The following is a 19,864-nucleotide window of genomic DNA, read 5'->3' on the forward strand; positions in this document are numbered from 1 at the left end:
CATTGAATCTATAGATTGCTTTAGGAAGTATGGACATTTTAACGATGTTAATTCTTCCAATCCAAGAGAACAGAATACCTTTCCATTACTTTGTGCCTTCTTCAGTTTCTTTCAACAATGTGTTATAGTTTTCAGTGTACAGATCTTTCACCTCTTTGGTGAGGTTTATTCCTAGATATTGTATTCTTTTTGTTGCAACTGTTAATGGGATTGTACTCTTAATTTCTCTTTCTGCTACTTCATTGTTGGTGTATATAAACACAATTGATTTTTGTATGTTGATTTTGCATCCTGCAACTTGACCATCTTGATTGTTTCTAAAAGTTTTGAAGTGGGTTCTTTAGGGTTTTCTATATATAAAATCATGTCATCTGCAAATAGTAACAGTTTTATTTCTTTCTTTCCAATGTGGATCCCTTTTATTTCTTTTTCTTGCTTGACTGCTCTGGCTAAGACTTCTAATACTATGTTAAACAAGAGTGGTGAAAGTGGGCATCCTTGTCTGGTTCCTGTTCTTAGGCAGATAGCTTTCAGTTTTTCTCCATTGAGAATGATATTAGTTGTGAGTTTGCCATTATGGCCTTTATTATGTTGAGGTACTTTCCTTCTATACCCATTTTCTTCAGAGTTTTCATCATAAATGGATGCTGTAGCTCATCAAATGTTTTCTCTGCATCTATTGAGATACGATCATGTGATTTTTATTCTTCATTTTGTTAATGTGGTATATCACATTGATTAATCTGTGGCAACTCTGTTTACAGCAAGTCTATTGGCATCATTTTTCCAACAGCATTTGCTCACCTTGTGTCCCTCTGTCACAATTTGGTATTTCTTGCAATATTTCAAACATTTTCATTCTCATTATATTTGTTATGGTGATTTGTGATCAGTGGTCTTTGAAGTTACTATTGTAATTGTTTTGGGGTACCACAACCTGTGCCACAATCTGTATGGTGAACTTAATCAATAAATGTTGTGTGTGTTCTGACTGTCCCATTGACCAGCCGTCCCCATCGCTCTCCCTCTGCTCAGGCCTCCCTATTACCCAAGACACAACAATATTGAAATTAGGCCAACTAATAACCTTACAATGGTCTCTAAGGTTCAACAAAAGGAAGAGTTCTACGTCTCACTTTAAATCAAAAGCTAAAAATGCTTAAGCTTAGTGAGGAAGGCATGTCAAAAGCTGAGACAGGCCAAAAGGTAGTCCTCTTGGCCAAAGAGTTAGCAAGTTGTAAACGCAAAGGAAACATTCTAGAAGGAAATCAAAAGTGCTACTCCAGTGAATACATTAATGATAGAAAATTGAAACAGCCTTATTGGTGATATGGAGAAAGCTTTAGTGGTCTGGATAGAAGACCAAACCAGCCGCAACATTCCCTTAAGCCAAATCCTAATCCAGAGTCAGGCCCTAACTCTCTTCAAGTCTATGAAGACTGAGAGTGGTGAGGAAGCTGCAGAAGAAAAGTCCGAAGCTAGCAGAGGTTGGTTCATGAGGTTTAAGGAGACAAGCCGTCTCCATAACATAAAAGTGCAGGATGAAGCAGCAAGTGCTCATGTAGAAGCTGCGGCAAGTTCTCCAGAAGATCTAGCTAAGATAATCCATGAAGGTGGCTACACGAAACAAGAGATTTTCAATGCAGATGAAACAGCCTTATATTGAAAGATGCCATCCTGGACTTCATACCCAGAGAGAAGTCAAAGCCTGGCTTCAAAGAACAGCTGACTCTTTTGTTAGGGGCTAACGCAGCTGGTGACTTTAAGTTGAAGCCATTCTGAAAATCCTAGGCCCTTAAGAATTATGCTAAATCTACTCTGCCTGTGCTCTATAAATGGAACAACAAGGCCTGGATTGTAGACAGCACATCTATCTACAACACTGTTTACTGAATATTTTAAGACCACTGTTGAAACCTACTGCTAAGAAAAAAAGATCCCTTTCAAAATATTACTGCTCTTTGACAATATACCTGGTCACTCAAGAGCTCTGATAGAGATGTACAATGAGATTAATGTTGTTTTCATGACTGCTAACACGACATCCAATCTGCAGGCCATAGATCAAGGAGTAATGTCAACTTTTAAGTCTTATTATTTGAGAAATACATTTCATAAGGCTAAGGCTACCACAGATGGTGATTCTTCTGATGGATCTGGGCAAAATAAACTGAAAACTATCTGGGAAGAATTCTTGATTCTAGATGCCATTAAGAACATTCATGATTCATGGAAAGAGGTCAAAATATCAACATCAACAGGAGTTTATAAGAAGTTGATTCCCACCCTCATGGATGACTTTGACAGGTTCAAGACTTCAATGGAGTACTACAGATGTGGTGGAAATAGCAAGAGGACTAGAACTATAAGCGGAGCCTGAAGATGTGACTGAATTGCTGCAATCTCATGATAAAATTTTAACAGATGAGGAGTTACTTCTTACGGATGAGCAAAGAAAACGATTTCTTGAGATGGAATCTACTCCAGGTAAAGATGCTATGAAGATTGTTGAAATGACAACAAAGAATTTAGAATATCACATAAACTTAGTTGATAAAGCAGCAGCAGGGTTTGAGAGGAATGACTCCAATTTTGAAAGAAATTCTACTGTGGGTAAAATGCTATGAAACAGCATCACATGCTACAGAGAAATTGTTCATGAAAGGAAGAGTCAATCAATGTGGCAAACTTCACTGTTGTCTTATTTTAAGAAATTGCCACAGCCACCCCAACCTTCATCAACCACCACCCTGATCAGTCAGCAGCCATCAACACTGAAGCAAGACCATCCACCAGCAAAAAAGATTATGACTCACAGAAGGCTCAGATGACAGTCAGCATTTTTTAGCAATAAAGTAGTTAAGGTATGTACATTGTCTTTTTAGACATAATTCTATTGCAAACCTAATAGACTATAGTGTAAACATAACTTTTATATGCACTGGGAAACCAAAAAATTCATATTACTTGCTTTTTGTGATATTCACTTTATTGTGGTAATCTGGAACTCAATCCACAATATCTGCAAGGTATGCCTGTAATCAAAAACCTCCAAACAAACAATAGTCCAGGCCTAGGGAGCTTCACTAGTGAATTCGACCAAACATTCAAAGAAGAATTAATACCAATCCTTATCAATCTCTTCCAAAAAATACAAGAGAACACTTCACAACTCATTTATGAGGCCAGCATTACCCAGATATCATAACAAGACAAGGATGTCACAAGAAAAGAAAATGACACGCCAATATCCCTGGTGAACATAGACAGGAAAATTTTCAACAAAATATTAGGAAACTCAATTCAACAATATATTAAAAGGATCATACACCATGATCAAGTGGATTTATTCTGGGAGGCAAGAATGGTTCAACATCTGCAAATCAATCAATGTAATACAGCACATTAACAAAATGAAGAATAAAAATCATATGATCATCTCAACAGGTGCAGAAAAGCATTTGACAATATTCAACATCCATTTTTGATTAAAGACTCTCAACAAACTAGTTATAGAGGAAAGGTACCTCAAAATAATAAAGGCCATTTATGACAAGCCCACAGGTAATACCATACGCTCTGGTAAAAAATTGAAAGCTTTTCCTCCAAGATCAGAAACAAGTCAAGGATACCAACTCTCACCACTTCATTTGACATAGTATTGGAAGTCCCAGCAAGAGCAATTACACAAGGCAAAGAAATAAGTTACCATTAGAAACTAAGAGATAAAACTGTTACTAGTTGCATGACATTATAGTATATATAGAAAACCCTAAATACTCCACCAAAAAGCTGTTAGAATAGACAAATTCAGTAAAATTGCAGGATGCAAAAATCAATATACAAAAATCTGTTGTATTTCTATACACTAATTACAAGCCATCAGGAAGAGAAATTAAGAAAATAATCCCATTACACTAGCATCAAAAAGAATAAAATACCTAGGAATAAACTTAACCAAAGAGGTGAAAGACCTGTACACTGAACACTATAAGACATTGATGAAAGATAAATGGAATGATACTTTGTACTCATGAATTGGAAGGGTTAATATTATTAACATTGCATACTGCCAAAGCAATCTACAGATTTGATGCAATCCCTACGAAAATTCCGGTGGCATTTTTCACAGAGACAGAACAAACAATCCTAAAATTTGTATGGAACCACAGAAGACCCTGAATAGCCAAAGCAATCCTGAGAAAGAAGAACAAAGCTGGAGGCATCAGGCTCCCTGATTTCAAACTATATTACAAAGCTATAGTAATCAAAACAGTACAATACCAGCATAAAAACAGACACATAGATCAATGGAACAGAACAGAGAGCTCAGAAATAAACCCATGCATATATGGTCAATTAATTTATGACAAAGGAGCCAAGAATATGAAATGGATAAAGAACAGTTTCTTCAATAAATGGATAAATGGTATTTGGAAAACTGGACAGCCACATGCAAAAGAATGAAACTGAAACACCATATCTTACACCATATACAAATATTAAACCAAAATGGATAAAGACTTGAACATAAGACCTGAAACCACAAAACTCCTAGAAGAAAACAGAGGCAGTAAGCTTCTTGACATCAGTATTGGCAAGAACTTTTCGGATCTGACTCCAAAAGCGAAGGCAACAAAAACAAAAATAAACATAGGGACTACATCAAACTAAATAGCTTCTACACAGCAAAGAAAGTCATCAACAAAATGAAAAGGCAACCCACTGAATGGCAGATAACATTTGCAAACCATATATCTGATAAGGAGTTAATATCCAAAATATATAAAGAATTAATACAACTCAACAGCAAATAAACAACTCAATTAAAAAAACAGGCATAAGATCTCAATAGACATTTTTACAAAGACAACATATAGATGGCCGAAAGGTATAGGAAAAGATTCTCACCACCACTAATCATCAGTGAAATGCAAATCAAAACCACAGAGAGATATTGCCTTACACCTGTTAGAATGGTTATTACCCAAAAGACAAGAAATAACAAGTCTTGGTGAGGATATGCAGAAAAAATCTTTGTGCGTTGTCAGTGAGAACATAAATTTGTGCAGCCATTATGGAAAACATTATGGAGGTTCCTCAAAAAACTAAAAATAGAAATACCATACAGTCCAGCAATTCCACTTCTGGGTGCTTATCCAAAGAAAATGAAAACGCTAATTCAAAAAGATATATGCATTCTCATGTTCACTGCAGCATTATTTACAACAGCCAAGACATGGAAACAACTTAAGTGTCCATCTCTGGATGAATGGATAAAGAAAATGTGGTGCATATATATTTATAGTGGGATATTATTCAGTCATACAAAAATAATGAAATCTTTCCATTTGCAACAACAGGGATGGACCTTATTAAGGGCATATGGTAAGTGAAATAAGTCAGATAGAGAAAGACAAATAGTGTGATCTCACTGTATGTGGAATCTAAAAAGACAAAAAACGAAAAAAACACCAAGCTCATAGATACAGAGAACAGAATGGCGGTTGCCAAAGGTGAGGGGGCGGGGGTGGGGCAAAATGGTTGAAGAGGGTCAAAAGGTACAAACTTCCAGTTATAAAATCAATAGTCATGGGGATGTAATGTACTGCAGGGTGACCATAGTAACAATAATGTATTACATATTTGAAAGCTGCTAAGAGAGTAGATCTTAAAAGTTCTCATCACGACAAAAAAAATTTTAACTATGTATGATGACAGACATTAACTAGACTCATTGGGGTGACCATTTTGCAACAGATACAAATATAGAATCATTACGTTGTGCACCTGAAACTAATGTTATATGTCAATTATACCTCAAAGAATTTAATGAAAAAGACAAAAAATCTTTAGGAAAAACTTATAGCTCACAACGCTGTACATTGATAAATTAGAAGTTAGTCTTCAGTTCATCCTGTTTCGAGGGATCGTTTTACTGTTTCTGGCTTCTCTACTCCCCTGCTTCCTACAAGATCAGCTTGGGCTGACCATCTCTCTTCTCTCAGCCACTCCATCTGGGTGTCTTCACAGCTTCTTCTTCCTCTGACCCAAGACTAGCCCCTGTTAACTTCTAACCCCTCCTCCTTCACTACTCCCTGCATCTCTGCTTCACTCAGGGATTGACTTCAGGATGTGTCTGTAGTTAGTTCCCAACTGTAGGCTCTCTCCAATCCCACCTGTTTCTCACAGGGCCTCATGGCCCAGGAAGTGTGACTTAACCACATACAAACCCTAATTCTTCCCCAAAACATTTTATTCATTTTGTGGAATGTGGAAATACATGCAATTCTGATGTTTTTCATGAGTAAAGGCAAATCTATACTGTCAGTCCAACTTATACATAATATGATGGAGGAGGTGTTTTTTATGAAGTGATTGATTCTAACAACTTATTTCTCATCCTCATGCATAAAATGGCCTTTTCATGGCTGAGTCTTTGGAAACTATATTTTCAGAGCACTTTAGCATGTATAAAATGTCTTCACATACAACTCAAAGCCAAAAGGAAACCAGCTCAAGACTTCCTTCCTCAGTTCTCTAACATTTTAACTCAGCCCCTACTGGCCATTACCACAGTGTTTTATGTCTTCTCACAAACTTCTTTGCCCCGTCTACTGTTTGTGATAGAGAAAGGCTTCTTGCTTTTGTATATAAATAGGAAATATTATAGTTATCAAGATGGAGACCATAGCAGTCTAGACAAGGCTTGGACCATTTCCACAAGATAAGACCAGTAGACAGAACTGTGGAAAAATTTGCTAAGAAACTCTATTCCTAGCGATTCCCTTCATCTTCAAGGAGCTGAGAGAGAAGGAAGTCCACAGCAAGTACCCTCAGGACTTCAGGAAGAATCTGATGAGGAGGTGGTGTTAGCCTAGAAAATTTTTCAACTGTTCAAAATAAATGGAATAAAGCATTTCATGGCACAAGGAGGATTTATATCCTATGTAGTCAAGACAATGATTTATGAAAATAAAGAACTTGGATTAGAAACCAGAGCTCTCAACTCTTATTACATGGTATCCAAAAGATCAAGCCTTCTGTTTGATCCAATGTTCACATCAAAACCCAACAAAAATTTCCAGTTCAAGGTAGCGACGTAGGAAGATTATGAGCTCACCTCCTCCCACAGACACACCAAGTCTACAGCTACATATAGTACAATTTCCTCTGAAAAAAAAACCCAAAATCTAGCTGAGAGGCTCCTACACATTAAGTGAACAAGAAAATACCCACATCAATGAGAGGCTGAGACACAATCTCATGATAAACCCCACTACTGGCATGGTGACCCACAACTGGGAGGGAACTCAAAACCCTGAGCTTCTCTCTGAGAAGCTCAGGGTTTGAACCTCACATATGGCACCTCCAACTCTTAAGACTCACACCTGAGAGAGCAGCCCCCAGAACACCTAGCATTGAAAGCCATCAGGGCTTGAATCCATGAGACCCACAAGGCTATAGAGAATTGAGAAACAATTCTTACAGGGCTGGCACACATGGTCTCACCCATCTGACCCAGTGTGGAGCCAATCAACTGAAAAGCACCCAGACTTTCTGTGAAGGAGGCTTATCTTAAAGCATCTGCCTGAGGGGCAGGCATCTAATTTAACACACATCTAGGGGCTTCCTGCGATTCTTTCTGGGGTGGAGGCCGCTAGGACCATCTTTGTACTCTCCCACTACGTTGATCCAGCTTACCAGTATCTCCTGGAAAGGAGCTTGTACCCTTGTCCTGCACCCTAATTTTTGTGGCTGCCACTCAGGAGACACCTCAAGATTGCCTGACTCTGGTGGCCAGTGGGGCTTACACTCACAGGTCCCAGAGGACTAGAACCAATGGAGAAGAGTTCTTAACCTGCTACCAGCCCCAAGGCACAGCAGAGAGGCAACAGACTGAGGTGCCCAGTCTTGCTGTGAAAGAGGCCTACTAGCTTATATTCATAGTTGCTGCTGGAGAGGCAGGCTTCCAAGTAAACACACATCTAAGGGCCAACTGTAAACCTCTCCAGAGACCTCAGAAGGCACGCGCTATCTTCATACTCTGTCTGCTGTGCCCCAGAGCACCAATATCTCCCAGAGAAAAGCTTGTACTCACGTCTGGTGCCTCATTTCTACATCTGGTTCCCAGTTTTTATGGCTGCTGCCCAGGAAATGTCCCTTGATTGCCTGGTTCTGGTGGCTAGCATGGCTTGTGTTCCTGTGTCCTATCGAACTGTAAAAACTGGAGAGACAATTCTTGGCCAGCTACCACCCCAAGGCACAGCATAGACAGCAGACTGAAACACATCCCAGTCTTTCTGTGAAAAAGGCCTGTTTGCTTATCTGAGAGCTTTGGCCCAAGGGGCAGGCTTTTGGTTGACATAAGTCTAGAGGCTACTGTGGCACTCTCAAGGACAGAGGCCAGTGGATGCCATCTTTCACTCTCCCTCTGGCACAATACAGCTTGTGGGTATCCCTCAGAAAGGATGTTGTGCCATCATTTGGTGCCCCAATTTTTGTGGCTGCTGCCCAGGGGACATCTCTAGATCACCTGGCTCTGGTGGCCAGCAAGGCTTGTGCTTGCAGTCCCACAGGATTCTACATATTTGCATACTTTAAAAGCTGCTGCCTGAGGGTCTGCCTTCCAACCAGCCTAAATCGAGGCACTGAGATCCTCTCTTTTTGGACACTGATAGGTTTTGGGACACCCTCAACTACTGGGAGCCACTAAAAATAAAATAGGCTGCTTGGACAACCACAAAGGTTTCAGAGACAACCAAGAGCTAGGGCAGGGTTGAATGATAAGGTTTGTATGCTCACAAAGCCACTCCTTCAGACTGGGAGAGGTGGCTGTTGTATTTAATGCATAGAAACAAACAGAGAGAATCAAGGAAAATGAAGAAACACAGAAATATGTTCCAAATGTAAGAACAAGATAAAACTTCAGAAAAAGACCTTAATGAAAAAGAGATAAGTGATTTACCTGATAAAGAGTTCAAAATAACGGCCATAATGATACCCACTGAATTTGGGAGAAGAATAGATGAACATAATGAGAACTTCAACAAAGAGAGAGAAAATAATCAAACAGAAGTCACAGAACTGAAGAATACAATAACTGAACTGAAAAATACACCAAGGGATTTCAACAGCAGCCTAGATGAAGCAGAAGAAAGGATAAGTGAACTCAAAGACAGGGCAGTGGAACTCACCCAATCAGAGCAGCAAAAAGAAAGAAAGAATGAAAAACAGTGAGGTTAGCTTAAGGGACTTATGAGACAACATCAAGTGGACCCACATTCACATTATAAGGGGTCCCTGAAGGAGAAGAGGGAGAGAAAGGGGAAGAAACCTTACTTGAAGAAATAATGTCTGAAAACTTCCATAACCTGAGGAAGGAAATACACATTCAAATCCAGGAATCTCAGGGAGTTTCAAAAAAGGTGAATCCAAGGCAATCCACACCAAGACACATTATAATTAGTCAAAAGTTAAAGACAAGGAGAGAATCTTAAAAGCAGAGAAAGAAACACTTGTTACATACAAGACAACCCCCATAAGACCACCAGCAGTTTTCTCAGCAGAAACTTTGCAGGCCAAGGGTGTGGTACAATATATTCAAAGAGCTGAAAGAGAAAAACTTCCAATAAAGAACACTCAACCCAGCAAAGCTGTCAGTTCAGAATTGAAGGAGAGAGAGATTTTCCAGATAAGCAAAAGCTAAAGGAGTTCATCACTACATCCTTACGAGAAATGTTAAAGGGATTTCTTTAAGCTGAAATGAAGGGTGCTAATTAGTACAGGAAAACATATGAAAGTATAAATCTCACTGGTAAGGGTAAAAATGCAGTAAAATTCAGAATAATCTAATGCTGTAAAGGTGGTAGGTTAATCACTTAGGAAGTTATTAGGAAGGTTAAAAGACAAAATTAGTAAAAAACTATGCATCTTTGTTAAGGAATGCACAAGATAAAAAGATGTAAATTGTGACATCAAAAACATAAAAGGTGCAGGGGAAGAAAAATTTAGAGCTTTAGAATGCAATCAAATTGTTATCAACTTAAAACAGACTTATAAGCAGAAGTTGTTTTATGCAAGACTCACGCTAATCACAAAGCAAAAACCTATAGTAGATACAAAAAAGATAAAGAGAGAGGAATCTAAGTATACCACTATGGAAAATTGTCAAATCACACAGGCAGAGAGCAAGAGAAGAAGGAAGAGAAGAATTACAAAACAGCTAGAAAATAAATAACAAAATGGTAATAAGTGTATACCTATCAATAATTAGTTTAAACGTAAATGGATTTAATTCTATAATCAAAAGACATAGAGTGGATGAATATATTTTTTTAAAAAAAGTAAACAAGATCCATCTATATGCTGCCTACAAGAGATTCACTTCAGATGTAAGGACATAAACAGACTGAAATTGAAGGGATGGGAAAGATGATCCATGCAATGGAAACCAAAGAAAGTGGAGGTAGCTATACTTATATCAGACAAAACAGACTTTACGACAGTGTAATAAGAGACAAAGAAGATTATCATATAATGCTAAAGGGGTTAATCCAACAAGAGGATAGAAAATGTGTAAATATTTATGTACCTAATGTAGGAGCACCTAAATATATAAGGCAAATATTAACAGACCTAAAGGGAGAAGTAAACAGCAATACAAGCTCACATGGAACATTCTCCAGGATAGATCATATGTTAGGCCACAACATAAGTCTTAACGAATTTAAGAAGACTGATATCAACTATCTTTTACAACCACAATGGAATAAAACCAGTAATCAATTACAAGAAGAAAAGTGCAAAATTCACAAATATGTGGAGATTAAACAACATGCTTTGGAACAACCAATGGACCAAAGAAGAAATCAAAAGAAAAATCAAAAAATACCTTGAGACAAACGAAAATGGGAGTACAACATACCAATTTATGGGATACAGCAAAAGCAATTCTAAAGGGGAAGTTCATAGCAATAAATGCCTGTATCAAAAAACAAAAAAATATTTCAAATAAACTAACTTTTCACCACAAAAACTAGACAAAGAAAGATAAATGAAAAGTTTCTAGACAGAATGAAATAAAGATCAGAGTGGAAGTAAAGGATATAGAGACTAAAAAGAAAATAGAAAAGATTAAACTAAGAGCTAGTTTTTTGAAAAGATAAACAAAATTGACAAAGCTTTAGCTAGACCTACCAGGAAAAGGAGAGAGGTCTCAAATAAATAAAATTAGAAATAAAAGAGGAGACATTATAACTGATACCACACAAAGGATCAAAAGAAATTACTATGAAAAACTATACATCAACAAACTGGACCATGTAGAAGAAATGGATAAATTCCTAAAACATACAAACTATCAAGACTGAATTATCAGGAAATTAGAAAGTCAGAGCAGACCAATTACTAGTAAGGAGACTGAATCAGTAATCAAAAACCTCCCAATAAATAAAAGTCAGCTTCATTGATGAATTCTACCAAACATTCAAAAAAGTAGTAATACCAATACTTTTCAATCTCTTCCAAAAAATAGAAGAGGGCGCAACATTTCCAAACTCATTTTATGAGGCCAGCACCCCCCGGATACAAAAACCAGACAAAGATGCCACAAGAAAATAAAATGACATGCCAATATCCCTGATGAACATAGATATGAAAACTCTCAACAAAACATTAGTAAACTCAATTCAACAATACATTAAAAGGATCCTACACCATGAACAAGTGGGATTTATTCCTGGGATGCAGGAACACTTCAACATCTGCAAATCAATCAATGTGACAGACCACATTAACAAAATGAAGAATAAAAATCATATGATCATCTCAATAGATACAGAAAAAGCATTTAACAATACTCAACATCCATTTTTGATAATAGTTTGATTTTGATAAATTATTTTGATAAAATAATCCAATTTTGATAATCCATTTTTGGGGATATAGGGAACACATCTCAACATAATAAAGGCCATATATGACAAGCCCACAGCTAAAATCACAGTCAATAATGAAAAACTGAAAGCTTTCTAAGATCAGAAACAAGACAAGGTTGCACACTTCATCACTTTTATTTAACATATTATTGGACGTTTTAGCCAGAGCAATTACACAAGGCAAAGAAATAAAAGTCATCATCAGAAACAAAGAGGTAAAATTGTTACTAGTTGCATAATGTGATACTATATATAGAAAATCCTAAAGATGCCACCAAAAAACTGTTAGAACTAATAGACAAAATCAGTAAAATTGCAGGATGCAAAATCAACATACAGAAATCAGCTGCATTTTTATATATTAATAACACTATCAGGAAGAGAAATTTGAAAAACAATCTCATTACAATTGCATCAAAAAGAATAAATACCTAGGAATAAATTTAACCAAGGAGGTAAAATACCTGTACACTGAAAACTGTAAGACATTGATGAAAGAAATGGATCGGAAGAATTAACATTGTTAAAATGTCCATACAATTGAAAGCAACCTACAGATTCAATGCAATTCCTACCAAAATTCCAATGGCATTCTTCACAGAAATGAAAACAAACAATCCTGAATTTTGTATGGAACTACAAAAGACTTCAAATAGCCAAAGCAATCTTGAGAAAGAAGAACAAAGCTAGAGGCATGATGCTCCCCGATTTCAAACTACACTATAAATTTACAGCAATCCAAACAGTATGGTATCAGCATTAAAAATAGGCACACAGACCAATGGAAGTGAACAGAGAGCCCAGAAATAAACCCATGCATATATGGTCAATTCTTTTACGACAAAGGAGCCAAGAATATACAATCAGAAAAGGATTTTATTAAATAATAAATGGTGCTGGAAAAACCGGACAATCATATGCAGAAGAACGAAACTGGACCACTATCTTACATCATATACAAAAATCAACTCAAAACGGATGAAAGACTTGAATGTAAGACCTGAAACCATAAAACTCCTAGAGGAAAACAGGCAGTAAGCTCCCTGACATCAGTCTTGGCAACGATTTTTGGAACGACACCAAAAGCAAAAGATCAAAAGCAAAAATAACAGCGACTACATGCAACTAAATAACTTCTGTGCAGCAAAGGAAACTATCAACAAAGTGAAAAGGCAACCTACCAAATGGGAGAAAATATCTGCAAATCGTGTACCTGCAGCCACTATGGAAAACAGAATGGAGGGTCCTCAAAAAGTTAAAAATAGAACTGCCAACAATCCAGCAATACCACTTGTGGATATTTATGCAAAGAAAAGGAAAACACTAATTCAAAAAGATACATGCACCCCTATGTTCATTGCAGCATTATTATTCACAATGGCCAAGATATGGAAGGAATATAAGTGTCTATGAGTAGATCAACAGATAAAGAAGATGTTGTAAAATAAATAAGCTATGAGGATGTAACATACAGCATATTGACTATAGTTAATATACTGCATTGCATATTTGAAAGTTCCTAAGAGTAAATTAGAAGTTCTCATGACAAGAAAAAAAATTATTATGGTGATGGCAGTTAACTAAACTTACTATGGTAATCATTTTGCAATATATACAAATAGTGAATTATTATGTTATACGTCTGAAACCAATATGTTATATGTCAATTATATCTCAATTTTAAAAGCCCAACATGGAAATTTGAGACATGAAAATATAATAAAACAGTTAAATAATCAAAAAGAGTTAAAACCACTACCTGTTTGTCTTCTCCTAATGCTTTAATGGAAGCTTCTGATATGTCGAATTGCAAATCAAAATGGATTTCTATTTTCATTACTTCTTTGTTTCTGATATTAATAGGCTTCAGGTTAATGACGAGCATCTTCATCCTCTCGGTTTCTAGCAAAACATAAAGTACACCAATGCCGACCAACACACTAAAAAGTTGTATTTAAAAATTTTATAATTTTAAATCATTGAACTTGGATTTTACAACTGTCCAGATTTTTCTACAATGAGAAGTTGAAAAGAAGTAATATTAAAGTTACTTCGAAATTATTTTTATTAGATGCACGTGTTTTTATAGACACGTCCACACAATATGATTAAGTGGTCAATCGTGCAGAAATAGGAAGTAACTTAGCATAGCAATGGAGTTGAATTTTAGAACACAAAACTACTTTTTAAAGAGCATTTTGTGAATACAAAGCTATCATCTGCAACCGTATTTTACTACCCAATATATTACATACAACATTCATCCTCTCTCTCAGATCTCACTCATTTCTAAAATTAAAATTCACTATTCCAAATATGCAAAATGGAATAATCTGCCTTCACTTGAATAAACTCTGCTTAAAGGGGAGAAATGAAAACCTCCTTGAGGGAGGTGTTTCTCAGACAACAGTCTCCTTGGGGCCCCTTCCAGGGCATCAGCCCTCTACTGACAAATAAAAATTGGTTTTAGAAGAGAAAATAGCTTAAACCAAAATTCAAAGGGAGTCCAAGAAAAACCCAGAGTAAGTACAAGCTGAGTTGGAAGCAGCAGGAGAGAAAAGAGAATAAAGTCAATAAAAGAGCAGGCAAAGCGAACAGTCACAAATCGATGAGAACGGAAAGAGGGAAAAAGAATGAGACACACCTGGGTCCAAATCTGTGGCTACTGAGTGCTTGAAATATGGCTAATACAAATCAAGATGTGCCATAAACACAAAATGCACATCATTTCGTGAAGATAGTACAAAAAAGAGAAGGTAAAATATCTCATCAATTTTTTTTACAATAATTACATGTTAATATTTTGAATATACTGGGTTAAACTCATGTTATTAAAATTAGTCCACTTTTAATGTGGCTACTAGAAAATGTTTAATTGACTATGTGGCTCACATTATATTTCTATAGGACAGTGTTGGCTAAAGCAAATCTCTGCAACCCCCCAAAATACTGATCTTTCAGGACATTCAGTCACTGCAAGGAAAGTCTCTGAAACCTTGCAAGAAAAGTAATTTAAACGCTATCTGAAAAAGTAAATAGCTAGTTGGGCTGTGGGCTGCAATGCAAACACACTGTCATGCATTGCAAAATGCTGTTTCAGTCAACAGTGGACCACAGATATGATGGTGGTCCCATAAGATTAGTACCGCAAAGCCTAGGAGTGTAGGAAGCTGTACCATTGTGCAAGTATATCACTGACTAACTGCCCTGGGTAACTCAAAGGAGGTTTTGGAAGCACTGCCATCAACCAATCCAAACCCCATCACAAGAGTGATGCCTGCACAGATGGGCCAAGAAGTGCCCAAGAGCTTACCTCTGCTTTTTTTTTTTTTTTTTTTTTTGCTGAGGAAGATTTGCCATGAGCTATCATCTGTTGCCAATCATCTTCTTTTTGCTTGAGTACGATTCACCCTGAGCTAACAACTCTGTCAGTCTTCCTCTATTTTGAATGTGGGTTGCTCCCTCAGCACAGTGGCCGACGAGTGGTGTAAGTATACACCTGGGAACCGAACCCAGGTTGCTGAAGCAGAGGGCACTGAACTTAACCACTAGGCCATGGCACTGGCTCCTACCTTTGCTTTATTTTAATGTTAAGATCTCCACCCCCAGAGGAGCTTAGGCCTTATTACCATAACATGCGATGCATGTGGAAGCATGTTTTCCAACTAGGCCTGCGCAAGTGAATACCCACCTCTCCCTTTTGAATATTCATTCTCAATCTAAAATAAAATGCCCCTGGTTCTCTCTTGCCCAGGGAGCCACGGCTTTAGAAGGGTTCCCTGTGATCTCTGTATTTGCTGCAAATAAATTTTACTTTGGGTGACAGCTACTTCTGGTGAAGGCTTTGATTTCAACTCACCAAGCAGCAGACCCACTTTGGTTCAGTAACAAGTGCAACCTATGATGTCACACAATGACAAAATCACGTAATGATGCCTTTATCAGAACATATCCCCAGTGCATGACTACATAGCTCAGAAGAAATGCCTGAGGGTTGCACCAAGCACTCAACAGGCTACTAAAACATTGCCAACTCCTGAGCAAGAAGAGCTTTGCATACAAAACTAGTCTTACTTGTAGAGTTTGCTAAACAATCTTCAGTTTCTTTGGCTATAAAAATAGAAAGTAACATCTACTTCCTCCAGATACTTTGAGGAACTTTATAAATTATAAAGTGTCATGGAAATGTGATATATTAATGAAGTATAGAATATTAACTTTGGCAAGTTGGTTCTTAAAAACTGCTACAGTAGCAAAGTTTGGAGTTCAGGAACTTAAATTACGAAAGGCAATGCGCTAAGAGTACCACAGTCAGAAAATCCATGGAAGTCCTTCTAAAATATTGACTTAGAGTAAATGCCAATGATATTTTATGTATCTTAAATTAATAGTAACAGGTAATCACTATAAAAATGGAGTACTTTTAATTTATACTTATGATTACATTTAGTTTACATTTCTAGTGAGATGTTTATAAACCCCTTTCTTTTACTACAGATGAGAGATAATTCCAACGCAACGTACACCATCTTTCCAATTCTGTGACTATGTAACTGCTATCTCTTGACATATGTGACAACGAGAAATATATATTCGGCCTCTTCCCAGGTTCCTGACAGAGTTCCTAAAACCCTTCTAATTTCCTGAGTGCTAAGGGTGCTAAGAGCATCTTTTTCTTCTACTAATATTTGGGTTTTGACCCCCGTTCCTGACATAAGAGCTTCTAAGACCCTTGGACTCCCCAGAGTAATGAGCGTCTTTTGTACGCTAACGAGAAGACTGTGGCTGGGGGCCCCTAGATAGCTTCAGGATGGGAGCCGGCCCCAGAAAGACTAAGACAGGAGTAGAGGGTTGGAACTTTCAGCTCCACCCCTCAACCTCCAGGGAGGGGAAGGGGCTGGAGATTGAGTTAATAATCCATCATGCCTATGTGACAAAGCCTCCGTAAAAATCCCTAAACTAGCGTTTGGAGAGCTTCCAGGTTGATGAACACATCCTTGTGTCAGGAGGGTGGTGCACTCCAATTTCACAGGACATAAGCTCCTGTGCTCGGGACCCTTCTGGATCTTGCTCTGTGTACCTCTTCATCTGGCTGTTCATCTGTATCCTTTAAAAATAGCCATTAAAATAAACTGGTAACTTGTAAGTGTTTCCCTGAGTTCTGTGAGCCACTCTCACAAATTATCAAACCTGACAAGAAGGTTGTGAGAACCCCGGATTTGTAGCTGGTTGGTCAGACGTACAAGTGGCAACCCGGGACTTGGGATAACTGTCTGAAGTGGGGGCAGTGTTGTGGGCCTGAACCCTCAACCTGTGGAGTCTGCACCAACTCCAGGCAGTTACTATCAGAATTGCTTACTGTGAGGGAAAATCCCACACATTTGGCGTCAGAAGTGTTGTGAGCAAAGGAAACAAGTTTTCTTGTACCATCTCTCCCAGTTCTTTCAATTCCCAGCCTCCTCAGATGTCAACAGGTATAGTTCCAAAATCCAGGCTCACTTCTCTGTCTTCCCTTCGTTCTCCCAGAGCTTCACTGCGAAAGTCTCTCTTCCTCTCCCGCCACCTGCTCTACTGCTTAATCTGTCCCTATCCCAAATCTCCCTCTTTTTCTAACTATCCAACAGGAGAAATTCAAAATTCCTGCACCCCAGAACAACTTCTCGCAAGCAACTGAAAAAACTACATACAGAAGATTGTGAAAGATTTTGAAATGGGCCAAAAAATTACTGGGTGCCTGTCTAGGAGCCCCTTCTGGGTTATCTGCACTTTTCATTGTCTTTGAGCTATTTTACAAATCTGTAAGTTGCAGAAAACTAATGATAAAGAAAATGAATCTTCTCCATAGAAATTCAAATGCATTGTGTTTGTGGAATGCAATTGTCTAGTCTTCAATCTATCTGTAAATTCATTTCAGCATGGCTTATACATGTGTGGCTTTTTGAATTCTCCTTTGAACTGGTTATTATATCTTACTGATTTCCTTGTTAATTAATGAATTAAACAATCAACTCACATTTAGTGTTTGTGTGAGGGTCATGATTTCACCTTTTCAAAAATTATCCTTTAACAGAACGCTGAAATTAACTTATGTACATAAGAAATTCTGTCACTGACTGGTCGCCCTGAGCAACTCAAGGATGGGTTTGGAAGCATTTAACTGTTTTTCCAGATTGGTTTTTTCCATTTGTTATGTTAAGGAGGTGCCAACCTCCCAACCTCCACCAACAACCTCCCTGAACCAGACCAAGCCTCCCCACAGAAGCAACGCCTGTGACCTTTGCCTTGTTGTTAATGCTAAGATCTCTACAGGAGGAGTTTAGGTCTTATCACCATAACCTGCAGTGTATGTGGAAGCATGTTTTCCAACTGAGCCAGTGCAAACGAATACCCACCTCTCCCTTTTGAATATTCATTCCCCATCTGAAATAAATGTCCCTGCTTCCCTTTCTTCAGGGACACCATGACTTCGGAAATGATTCTTCATGGTCTCCTATTTGCTGCGAATATACTTTACTTAGTGAGACAACTTCTTCTGATGTAGAGTCTGATTTAACTCGCCAGGAGGTAATCCTACTTTGGTTTCAGTAACAATTCCAGCTGGGGAAACTCAGGGCTGAAGAAGTATTACCTTATCCTAAGTGGTCCCACAGGAGGATCTTCAGTTCGAGTTCAAGCCTAAGAAGGATTTGTTTTCCCCAGGATGTGTATGATAAGAATCGTGTTATGGATCATGTTTCACTTTTCACCCTGGCTTTCAGGAAGCTCAGCACCAAATTAGAATTCCCATGGTGGCATTTTAGATTAGCCTTCATGATAGACATTTTTATTCTTGTCTGTGGTTCCAATTTTCCAATTTTATGATTTTGGTATAAATATGCAAGCTGACCTAAATCCTTTGTGGAAAGAAGTATAATATTCATATAACTACAGGGGCTGGCCCCGTGGCCGAGCGGTTAAGTTCGCGCGCTCCACTGCAGGCGGCCCAATGTTTTGTTGGTTCGAATCCTGGGCACGGACATGACACTGCTCATCAAACCACGCTGAGGCAGCGTCCCACATGCCACAACTAGAAGGACTCACAACGAAGAATATACAACTATGTACTGGGGGGCTTTGGGGAGAAAAAGGAAAAAATAAAATCTTTAAAAAAAAAATATTCATATAACTACATAATATTTAGCTTTAAATCTTTAGTAAACCCAATTACTTAAAAATGTTGTGTAAACCAAGTTACTTTCAAAAACATCCCTTTATTTTTTAAAGACCCAGTTGAGGAATCCTGATCAAGTATGATTGAGGCTGAAAATCTCAACTGAACTAACCAGTTACTTGTATCCACCCAGAAAAGATCACTCTGATTTCATGCCCCTCAGCTCTGTCTATACCAAGCTGAAAAGACAGGTGAGTGATGGAGGTTTAAGATGGAGAAATCAGAGGGACAATATTTAAACAGAGCTGGTACATACCCACATAAACTCATTGATTATTACTATAAATCTGTGGGAGACAGAGGGCAGGTACTATCACCATTTTTTTAAATTGTGGTACGAAACATAACATTTACAGTGTTAACCATTTTTAAGTGTACAGTTCAGTAGCGTCAAATATATTTACATTGTTATACAACAGCTCTCCAGAACTTTCTCATCTTGCAAACCTGAAACTCTGTACCCATTAAACAACAACTCCCCATTTTCCCCTCCCCACAGGCCCTGGTAATCATCATTCTACTTTGTCTCTATTTGAATACCTCATATAAGTGGAATCGTACAGTATTTGTCTTTTGTAACGAAAATATTTCACTTAGCATAATGTCCTCAAGGTTCACCCATGATGTAGCATGTGTCAGAATTTCTTTCCTTTTTAAAGCTAAATAATATTCCACTGTATGTACATACCACATTTTGTTATCTACCCATCCATCA

The 19,864-nt window shown here is 37.8% G+C and overlaps 1 protein-coding gene across 1 annotated transcript in view; it reads right to left on the reverse strand.

The window, feature by feature from the left end:
- Positions 1–19,864, reverse strand: part of SYCP2L (synaptonemal complex protein 2 like) — a 103,062-nt gene that overhangs the window by 63,383 nt on the left and 19,815 nt on the right. Inside the window, 1 exon segment of the mRNA XM_046641002.1 lies at positions 13,699–13,841. Coding sequence (XP_046496958.1) covers positions 13,699–13,841 — 143 coding nt within the window.

Source organism: Equus quagga, chromosome 15, assembly GCF_021613505.1.
Source record: "Equus quagga isolate Etosha38 chromosome 15, UCLA_HA_Equagga_1.0, whole genome shotgun sequence".
NCBI lineage: Eukaryota > Metazoa > Chordata > Mammalia > Perissodactyla > Equidae > Equus > Equus quagga.